General features: G+C 36.1%; 1 protein-coding gene across 1 annotated transcript; it reads left to right on the top strand.

Moving 5' to 3' along the window:
- Positions 1–4113: 4113 nt before the first annotated feature.
- Positions 4114–10697, top strand: mylipb (myosin regulatory light chain interacting protein b). Its single transcript, XM_067449656.1, has 7 exons — positions 4114–4323; positions 4832–5022; positions 6878–7063; positions 7209–7406; positions 7495–7659; positions 8258–8675; positions 9919–10697. The coding sequence occupies exons 1-7, from the start codon at positions 4237–4239 to the stop codon at positions 10084–10086; spliced, it is 1413 nt and encodes a 470-aa protein (XP_067305757.1). The 5' UTR covers positions 4114–4236; the 3' UTR covers positions 10087–10697.
- The last annotated feature ends 700 nt before the right edge of the window (positions 10698–11397 follow it).

The following is an 11397-nucleotide window of genomic DNA, read 5'->3' as shown; positions in this document are numbered from 1 at the left end:
GTAAAATTGACCATGACATCCTCACCTTATTCCAACAATTTTGTAAAGTTGCCGATCCAAGGCTGGGTTGTACTAGCCTAGAAATCTAGACGCACCCTAGCGGCAGCAAATCTAATCTGCCACGAGTGCCGTCTAGCAACTCTCAATACACTTCTGAGCTGTAAAAACCAAACTCTGGTCGGGCCAATCACATCGTGTATAGAGTCGGTGGGCGGGGCTTAACATAATGACGGCAGAGTTGCGTTTGCGTCAGTGTTGCCAACTTGGCGACTTTGTCGCTATCTTTAGCGGCTTTTCAGACCCCTCTAGTGACTTATTTTCAAAAAAGCGACTAGCGACAAATCTAGTGACTTTTTGGACAAACTTCAGCTACTTTAGTTTACAAATGTCGCCAGTACTGTCCTGCGAGCGCGAGGTCTTTTTTCCCCTCTATTTGAATAAATTAGTTATGATGAGTTCCATCTCTTGTGCTTATCACTTATATTACTCACTGTACAGAGCTTTAGTTCATCCAGTTTCTCAATTCAGATTTTACACATATAATTTTTTTTGTAATTCACTATATCATATATTGTATGACAAAAATGTATAGGAAATGAAAACATTTATTGGACAGTCGGCTGTATTATATTATTGTAAAATATAGTAAATGAGCACGGATTAGGAGAGAAAAAACGTCAGGCAGACTGAACGCAAGGACGGCGTGATGACGTCACTAATATGCTAATTAACGCATGACGTCATCTAGCGACATTTAGCGATTTTTTGGGCAGGCTTTAGCTACTTTCCTTGGAAAATAGTTGGCAACACTGGTTTGCGTGCTTCTAGTAAACACAGACGCTGGCGAACGGCGGTCTTTCGAATCAGCTTTGGCCGTGACTCTGGAAGACTTGAGTTAAGCTTTTCTCTGAGAAAAGAACAAAGAACGGCACTGAAGTCATTCTTAAGAAGGGAAGATGTGTTCAGAGTTTTGCTGACTGGATACGGCGAATGTTTAATCTATCAGCGAGCTCTGCTTCACCTTCGTTGCTCTGGTTGGTGTAGCGCTATCCTATCGCGTGCAGAGGGAGTTTGACAGACAGCCGTTTATCCGCCCCTCGGATTGAGCCCTGTCAATGGTGAGTTTCCAGACCAAACACCTTGATGTGGGTCTGGCTTGTCAGGCTAGGGTTGTACAGCTGCGGCTCACCTGAACGAATGTTGGGGGGAGGGGCATGTCTGGTCTGAACTAGTAGATGCATGAAAACAGCTCCTGATAAAGAGGTTGCCTGGCTCAAAGTATTTTGAGTATTTTGAAAATACAAAAATACTCATCTTAAATGTATTTAAATACAAATTACATTCGATTTTTTCCAAAGGCTTTAAAATACAAAATAGTATTTTGTATTTCAAATACGTATTTTAAATACATGTATTTGAAATACTGCCCATCCCTGTAGCCCATAGTGAAAGTTTGACGCCACAACGTAACGTTATTTCTAAACCATCTATTATTAAAGTTACTCCCTGGGTTGCTGAAGGGATTCCGCGATCGTTCGTCAGCATTTTTCTTTATTATTCGGTTGTGGTAGTCCCTTGATGAAACATCGTAAAACCAGGAACAAAACGTTGTGGCAACAAGCGATGATTGGTAGAGTAGCAGCATGTAGTCTGACATGTTTTTTGCTCAGGACACGACAAGATTTTAGGAGTAAAAATCGCGTAATCGCAACAAACTAAAAATATCGTGCACTGCAAAAATGCTTTTCTTACTTAGTATTTTTGTCTTGTTTCTAGTCAAAATATATAAAAATTCTTACACCAAGAAACATTTACTAGACAAGTAAAAATGATTGTCTTATTTTTTGGAAAAAATACACAACATTTAGAGAGTTTTTGCTTAAAATAAGCTAAATAATCTGCCATTGGGGTAAGAAAAATAATCGCGCTCAGACTGCAGAGAATGCTCGGTGTAAAAATCAGGAGGCCGCGAATAATTGGTCAAAGTTGCAGAAAAGTTGAGGTGATTGGTCAAAATTGCGAGTCACACTGAATTCACGGGGATTTGTAGAAGTTGCTTTAATAGTTGCAATCGCAACAACGCGAAATCATGGAGAGACTGAACAATCCCCTGCCTGCTGTTACAGTTACGTTTAATAATAACATGTACATGCTAGCTTTACTTAACGTTACCAAGTCACTATAGCATCAGCCTCTTTTTCTGGATTTTCTGTATAACGTCCGTGTCATCTGCTGTAGCTTTAGGGGCAGGCTTCTGAAAACACTCAAAGAGTGTAGTTTGAGTCTGCTTTCGTTTCATATCTTTTTTTACATTAGTTAGTTAATTTCAAACTTGCGCCAAAAAAGACTGCCATGCAACTGATTTTCCTTGGTAGGTGACGTCCACGTAAGTCCCAATGGTCCAAAAACGTTAGTGATTCTCAATCGCAACCACATTCTGTGTTCACAACACAGACGTGGTGAATTTATGAATGAAAGTTCTGTCACAAAACAATATTGTTACGTATCCTCAAGCTTTTTTAAGTGGGTATACGGAAATCCTTGTCCTTTCCTAGTGGGTATACGGCGTATACCTGCGTATCACGTAGACTACACCACTGGATGGAAGCATGAAGTGCTCCAAAATCTCCTGATAGCAAGCTGCACTGACCCTGCCCTTAATAAAACACAGTGGACCAACACCAGCAGCTGACATGGCACCCCAGACCATCACTGACTGTACTTGACACTGGACTTCAGGCATTTTGGCATTTCATTCTCCCCAGTCTTCCTCCAGACTCTGGCACCTTGATTTCCGAATGACATGCAAAATTTGCTTTCATCCGAAAAAAGTACTTTGGACCACTGAGCAGCAGTCCAGTGCTGCTTCTCTGTAGCCCAAAAGTGTCTTGACCTGGGGAATGCGGCAACTGTAGCCCATTTCCTGCACACGCCTGTGCACGGTGGCTCTGGATGTTTCTACTCCAGACTCAGTCCACTGCTTCCGCAGGTCCCCCAAGGTCTGGAATCGGTCCTTCTCCACAATCTTCCTCGGGGTCCGGTCACCTCTCCTCGTTGTGCAGCATTTTTTGCGACACTTTTTCCTTCTTACAGACTTCCCACTGAGGTGCCTTGATACAGCACTCTGGGAACAGCCTATTCGTTCAGAAATTTCTTTCTGTGTCTTACCCTCTCGCTTGAGGGTGTCAATTATGGCCTTCTGGACAGCAGTCAGGTCGGCAGTCTTACCCATGATTGCGGTTTTGAGTAATGAACCAGGCTGGGAGTTTTTAAAAGCCTCAGGAATCTTTTGCAGGTGTTTAGAGTTAATTAGTTGATTCAGATGATTAGGTTAATAGCTCATTTAGAGAACCTTTTCATGATATGCGAATTTTTTGAGAAGGACCTGTATAGCCAGGGCATATAAAGGGCCTTCACATAAAATAGGAAAATAACAGCGTTAATGTTGCAAAATTAATTAATTATGAAACTATTTCAGCTGTAATGCCGCTCTACGAAAGTGTTATAATTCAGCTCAGTTGTTCAATAACTGTCAATGTTGCAAAGGTAATAATTTATGAAATTACTTTACACACAAACAATTAATTACAGAGTATTTCATTGGCTACGCTGTTAAACTGGTATTATATTACAATGTATTATATTTTTGATGGAATTTTTTTTCGTATAATTTTTTTTTACAGGTGTTTAACCTTTTTAATTTCATTCTTCATTGCATAATGTTTTAGGGTAACGGAAATGTCCGTAAAATTACTGGATAATGTAACCTATAAATTATCGTTCTCTCTTTATGTCCATATTGTTGATGTTGTAATATGCCCCTCATTAGTTATTTTGTCACTTGCTGTCCTGTGTTGTAGGTCTACCTATATTTAAAATGGTTATTTAGCACCCAGACCTGAAGAGAAACAGAATATTTAAAATTTAATGCTTTTATGTAAATTACCAAGACCTGTAGAGAAAAGCAATTTGTACACAAATGACAATTACTTGACTTGTTTTGTGCCTTTGCGAATCAGTTCGAATAAATCATTAAAAAAAGAACCGGTTCAAACGAACAGTTCGCGAATCGAACATCAGATAACGGAGAGGCGGATCCGTGAGTTAGAGCAGGGCTTCATAAACCTCCTGCCGCTTTTTTCCTATGGAGTACGAGTTAGTTAGCCTCGTGACTGAGCAACAGGTCGTTCTCTCCGCTATCCTGGACTGTTGTGTGAAACAATAACTGCATTCACTATGTTATGCCACATAACTCGTCCCGACTCCGTGGTTCTGGAAGTGGAGGTGGACCCAAAAGCAAACGGAGAGGACATTCTCAATAAGGTGAGTGTCGAGAATTAACGAGTTTAGGTGCGAAAGTTATTTAATAATTCCTACATCACCTAACGTTACATTTGCACTAAGGCTAATTAGCATCATAAAAAGACAGCAAATGTAATTGCCATGCCAAATTACTGTATAGTACATAAATTTAGGCTTTATCAATGTTTCATCTGTCGTTTAAAAATAAATACGTTTATTGTTTTAAATAGTTTTTTTTTTAATTATAAATTATTTTAACTAGCCTGTTTATTTGTGTCTCTTTATTGCAACATTTGGGGCTGTTACTACTGCAAGAAGTATTTTAGTTAAATAACACAATATTTTTTTCATTAATAGGCTTCAGCAAATTACTGCTAAAGCAGGTGTTCTTTCATACCACTTCAAAAGTCCTCTTATGTAATATGTCTTGTCTTTCTAAAGGAGGGGGGTTGCAATGCCTCAAGTCAAAGCATTCTTCGGATAAAAGAACACATATATAGCATTAAATGGTTTTGTTTTTAACTTACAGATATGCCGGAAAATGGGAATCATAGAGGTGGATTATTTTGGACTTCAGTTCACCGGTATGAAGGGAGAGACTTTATGGATGAATCTCAGAAACAGGATTTCTCAACAAGTGGACTGCCTGTCTCCCTGCAGACTGAGACTGCGAGTGAAGTTCTTTGTTGAGCCACATCTAATCCTGCAAGAGCAAACCAGGTGAAACTCTATAAATTGAATGTAAATTGTAATATTTTCTCAGTTTGTGCATATATATATATATATATATATATATATATATATATATATATATATATATATATATATATATATATATATATATATATATATGCACAAAGCATTCTTTTTCTATTATTGAAAAAACAAGATCTCTCTGTGGCTGCAGAATCTTTGAGGTTTCAAATTTTTGCTCAGTTCTGGAGACCTTGAGGCACGTGGATAACAGTTCTGTTTTTTTAGTTTGTTTTTCTCATGAGCTCAAACAGGAAGCAGCTACTTAAAGTGACAGCATGATTCAAAATGCTGCATGCCTCTGTGGTTTTGTGTTCTTACCTTTGTCCCACATCTCCCATGCATCTTTTCATGTATGGTAATATCTTTCTGACTCTTTGGCAGGGAGTTTCCAGTGTTCATGTTTGCTCTTGAAACTGGCACTTTTTCAGTTAGGGAGTGCCTCATGTAGCTGTTGCTGAGGTGAATAGTATTTCTCTGGAGGCTTTTTGGAAGTTCAAATGTTTACAAATGTTCCCTAAAGTTCAAGAAAAGTAAGTGCTTTGAATGGAAGTACAGTGTGTTCCCACCTAGAGACTAGTGTAGCTGTTCGGTCACGTCTGATGAAGGCTGTCTGTGGGGGTGGGGAGATATCAGTGTGTCTGATTCTGAGTTGAAACGTGCTGTAATGTGATTCTGCCTGTTACATAATCTTATACAATGGTGGGACAAGATCCAGCGCCCTCTCCGCCTCTCCTTTGTTAGTCTTTCCCAGTCTTTAAATCCATGATTATAACAACAGATTAACTATTATAATGGAGGCTGTGTACTTTATTATTTTATTACGAAATACATAATGGCTTATAGACTATTTTTGTGATGCAATATCCATCGTAGTGAATATATCAATTGGCAATAGGTTCAATCTGCATTACTGTAAAGTTTACATTATTCTCTTTCTTTCCTGTTTTCACAAGTGATTTATGTCAAGTTATAAAAACATTTGCCAGATGCCACAAGTCTGCTTCTGTTACTAAAGTTCACCAGGTTTAGGCTGCTGAGTAAACCTGGCTTCAAGCCAGCTCATTTTTTAGATAATATCAGTGGGCTGACAGTGCAGGAAAGTTTTTGAGATACAACTATGTGACTAATGAAAAATGTTTAAATATTCGTAGTATTTACACAAACAAGTAACAATAACAACTACTTTAATAAAATGCATATAAATATTAGTTTATAATATAATATATCAGTCACTCTATATTGTCTAATAATGTGACTTAGTACATAATAATCGAATAATCCTCAAGTTGCTTCATTCCGGTAAATGTTCATCTTGAATTATTATCAACAATAAAGAAGTTATTTTTACAAGGACTTTTACTTGCTAAAAAAATATGAACCATCCAGCAGATTGTAGAAAGCATGTGGAATATTGTATAAAACAGGTTATTCAACAAAGTTTTTATTATGTTGATAATTCAGATGCCTTAGAAATTCACGTATGAAATCTGATACAGTAGGGTTATGAAGTGGAGTTATGAAAGTTCTTTTCCCTTAAGGCACAATTTTTTTTTTTACTGACGATTCACCACATTTCAGTCAAAAGCTAAAACTTGCTTTATGATTATGTCCACATTTATAGGGTTTCTGCCAAACTATTTTTGCCTTTTTCTGTCTATTTCCTATACATCATCTATTTATCATATGAAAACAATTTAGAAAAAAACTATACATAGCATGTAAGTATATAGACTTGATTAATGTGCTTTTAGACTTCAGTGTTTTGTTGGCAAAAGTTGATTTATTCAATGCTTTTCTTGTATTTGCTGTCGCTTTGCAGGCATTTGTTTCTGATGCACGTGAAGGAGGAGCTTTTCAAAGGAAGCTTGCGATTGGACACAGAGCAGGCGATTGAGCTCTGTGCTCTGCTGGCTCAAGCAGAGTTTGGAGATTACAACAATAACACAGCCAAATACTGCTACTCCCAGATCTACGGTCAAGAGCCTAGTCATGACACGATCAACAAGTAAGAACACTGGGAAGTGTACATTCTCAGTCAGAATAACATGTTCTTCCCTTAAACAACACTAAGTTCTTTCTCTGAATTCATCAAAGAAAAGTGATTCAGATAGTCTTGTGGGATAACAACAGTGCATTTCATGTTTTTATAGTATTTTTTTGAGGCATAAGGCGTTGGAAGGTGTTAGTCAGGCTTCGGCAGAATATCAAGCCCTGCAGCTAGTTTCCTCCCTAAACTACTATGGCGTCGAGTGGCACTCTGTGCGTGACTCTGAGGGACAGGAGTTGTTCATTGGGGTCGGACCAGAGGGCCTGTTCGTCTGCAAAACAGATTTCACCCCAATTGAAAGGTACACATATAACAAATAATTGACATTTAGAGATCTAAAATAAATGTTTCTATACAATGATTTCTGATTAAAAATGTCTGTTTTTCAGAATCATATATCCAGTCATTCAAATGGCCACTCAGTCTGGAAGAAATGTGTATGTGACCATCACAAAGGACAGTGGGGACAGTATGGTTCTTCTTTTTAAGTTCATCAGTCCCTCTGCTGCCAATGGACTATATCGTGCTATCACAGAGATTCATGCCTTCTATAGGTGAGTACTGTTATAATTCTATCAGACTTGCCCGAGTAAAGGGATTTCAAAAGGAAAAACTATTTAAGCATTTATTGTTTCTGTTTATTTTGTTCAACCACGGTTGTTCTAGTTTTGAATTTTGAATGTATTTGTAATTTGTTTTAAAGGAGCATTTTCACTTTAGTTCGTTTTAGTTAGCCATTGTTAGTTTTAATTCAGTTTTTAGAGTAAGTTCTAGTTTTATTTAATTTATTTATTTTATTATTTAGTTTTAGCATTTTTCAGTGTAGGCAAGTCCTACAAGTTTAAAAGTGTTATAATGCAACATGTATTTTAGTTATTTTAATAGCAATGGAAAAATAGTTTAGTTTGTTTTTTGATTTCCCAGTTATGCTCTATTTAGCATGTTTTATGTTTTATTTCAGTAAACAAAAACATTTTGTAATTTTCATTTTAGCTTTTGTTAAAAATAACTGTTTTTCATTACTGAATTTGCTTCACTTTTAAACTTAATGTAAAGGAGCATTGCCGAAACTTTATGAGTTTTTTAGAACAATTTTTAGAACAATTTTTAGAACAATAAATACCAATGTTTTACACAATCTTAATTCTTTAGGTGTGACACCGTAATGAGCACGGTGAAGATGCAATATAGCCGCGACTTCAAGGGTCACCTGGCCTCCCTCTTTCTCAATGAAAGCATTGACCTTGGTAAAAGGTACATGTTTGACATCCAGCGCACATCCAAAGAAGTGTATGACCGTGCCCGGCGAGCCCTGTTCAATGCTGGGATGGCTGTGAATGGATGTGGGAGCCCAAGAGACAGTTACAGCAGCTCGCCGCTGAGGCAGACAAAAGTTGAAAGGGAGAAGCGAATGTGCGTCGGCTGCAGAGAAACTCACGTTCTGAAGGAGAAGCTCCAAATGCTACAAGATGCCCTGACCTGCGCTCTGTGCTGCGAACAGGAGATCAATGCTGCTTTCTGTCCATGTGGACACATGTTCTGCTGCTATAACTGTGCCAGTCAACTCCAGGTGATTATCGCATCATTACTACATCATTACTGCACTGTAAAAAATGACTGTCAATTCAACTTAAAAATGTAAGTTACCTGGTTGCCTTAAAATTTTGAGTTAATTGAAATTCAAATTTAGTTAATCCAACAAACAAGATTATTGTGATACAGATAACAATGGTTTAATAAATAGACACTTAAAACAATTATTTCAGTTGACAAAAGATAAAAAGTCTAATAAATCATATATATATATATATATATATATATATATATATATATATATATATATATATATATATATATATATATATATATATATATATGATTTATCAGACTTTTTATCTTTTATCTTAATATATATATATATATATATATATATATATATATATATATATATATATATATATATATATATATATATATATATATATATATATATATATATATATATATATATATATATATTTATATGAGATTTATACATCATCTGAAAGCCGAATAAAGAAGCGTCTGGATAGCGTCTAAATAACTAAAATCTGGAATGATTTTAGTTGATTTTAACTGAGGGTGCAAAAAAATCTAAATATTGAGGGGAAAAAATCACCTGTAAAGTTGTCCAAATGAAGTCCTTAGCAAGGCATATTACTACAAATAATATCTTCATGAAACAAGTTTTTTGGCATAAAAGAAAAAAACAATAATTTTGAACCCAAACAATGTATTGTTGGCTATTGCCACAAATATACCCGTGTTACTTATGACTGGTTTTGTGGTCCAGGGTCACATATATAAATTAAATACGGAAGAAAAAAAATGTGTTGTATTGTATTTTTTTGAGAATAAGCATTCAGCATATTCAACATTTATTACAAAATAAAATCAAAGTGTGATTTTTCTCATGCTTAGAAATCCTCATCTAAATTTACCAGTTAAGTTAATGATTAAGAGAACTTACACTATTAGGTTTACATAACCTCTGGTTACCCTCCTAACTTATTTACAGACATGTGCCGACAACCATTAGCAGCTGTTGAGTCTGAAGATCTTGATAATCAGACATTGTCGTTACGCAGCAGTTCTATGACCTTTTGAATTTCAGCCTCTGACATCACAGAAGTGTTATATCAGTTCAGTAAAAATGACACCACCTGCAAAATTAACATGAATAATAAAGAACAAATATAGAGGTATAGATATATAATTATAGCGATAAAAGTTTTTTTAACATTTATATTTTACCTTCTTTCCTTTCTTATAAGTGTTGCCCAGTTTGCCGTTCAGAGGTGGACCGTGTTCAGCATGTCTATTTACCTACCTGTGCCAGTCTACTTGGCCTGGAAGTGGCAAAAACCGCTACCTTTAATGTGCCCAGAGGGACTGCCATCTCAGAGGATTGTGCCAATAAAGAAAATGCCTGTCAGCTGTAGTATGGATAACACCAGCATACCGCATATGGACACTATTGGCCACAGACTATTTAAAAATACAGAGGGAATGTTATGATTAAATATTCAGTTGTTCTACTGAGTAAGCTGAACTGCACCTGCTAACCAGAAGTACCTCAAAAAATTATGTCTAGTGACTACTGCTAATCATACTGTTATTTTCATAGTATGCACAGTACAGACGTTTTCAGTCCGTTTACACTGGAGCTCATTTAGAGAGGTAAATATTGTGCACGGTACACAGAAACATTACCTATGATTTTTTTTTTAATGTACTGTATCAGATGCACTTTTTTTAAGTAAATACAAATGTAGTTGTTAACACTCCACATTAAGCATATCAGACCAAAAACTTTTTATCAGAACAGAACTTTTATGTTATATTTGTCTCAGTTTGTGTTTTTTAATTTTCCAGAGATTTCAAACTGTATATTTTATTTCATTACATGAAAGGGGTTTCTTTCTAGTGCTACTGCAGTATTGACAATATAAGCCTTTAATGCACTATATTACATAAAGGTCCAGATAACAAAGAGTTCTGTCCTCTTTTATACTGACATGTATTTAATCCGTATCCGAATAGAATAAAGAGCTTTTACACCTTTTAATACCTGCCTGGTATTTTATATTTGTTTTGTTGAATTAATTTTAGAATCTTCAGTATATACAGTGCATATCCATGTGTACCCTTGGTCATACAAACTGTAACTAGACACACACACTTTTATTCTCTTGATCCACTCATATTTAGCTTTATTATATATATTTAAAAAACAAATCTAATTATATTTAAATGTTTTAACAAGCACACATTGATAAAACATTATCTCAGGCAATATCAACAAATCTCTCCAACAGAGATTTAGTCTATGAACTTTATCTGTACAGTACGGAGTCCCATTGTAAAGTAATGAGACTGTACTATAACTGTACGTGCAACTAGTGACACACTGTACATGTTACAGTACTGATATGTGTCTGACGTATCAGAATTGATAACAAAGGTTATAACTGATATAATGTTATCATGACTCTGAAGTGGCTAGGCTGGTACAGTGAAGACAACTACTAACAGTATAGCAAATACCTGACAGTGTTATGCTTCTTTACAGAGCATGGCCAGTTAAATACAATTTCAAATGTGTTATGTTGTGTTATAAGGGAGGCCCACTGTCTTTGAAAACCCCTGCCATAGAGGCTTTCAGTTTTTCCATCAGTGGTGGTTTAACTCTTTCTCCATATTTTTAGTTCATCCAAAAAATGAAAATTAGCCCATGATTTACTCACCCTCAA

Source organism: Pseudorasbora parva, chromosome 7 (assembly GCF_024679245.1).
Source record: "Pseudorasbora parva isolate DD20220531a chromosome 7, ASM2467924v1, whole genome shotgun sequence".
NCBI classification, from domain to species: Eukaryota; Metazoa; Chordata; class Actinopteri; order Cypriniformes; family Gobionidae; genus Pseudorasbora; species Pseudorasbora parva.
This window is presented reverse-complemented; position numbering and strand designations above follow the sequence as displayed.

Coding starts and splice junctions, on each gene's coding strand:
- mylipb (XM_067449656.1), top strand. CDS start 4,237: ATGTTATGCCACATAACTCGTCCCGACTCCGTGGTTCTGGAAGTGGAG. Junction 4,324..4,831: donor GAGAGGACATTCTCAATAAG/GTGAGTGTCGAG, acceptor TTTAACTTACAG/ATATGCCGGAAAATGGGAAT. Junction 7,407..7,494: donor GATTTCACCCCAATTGAAAG/GTACACATATAA, acceptor TCTGTTTTTCAG/AATCATATATCCAGTCATTC.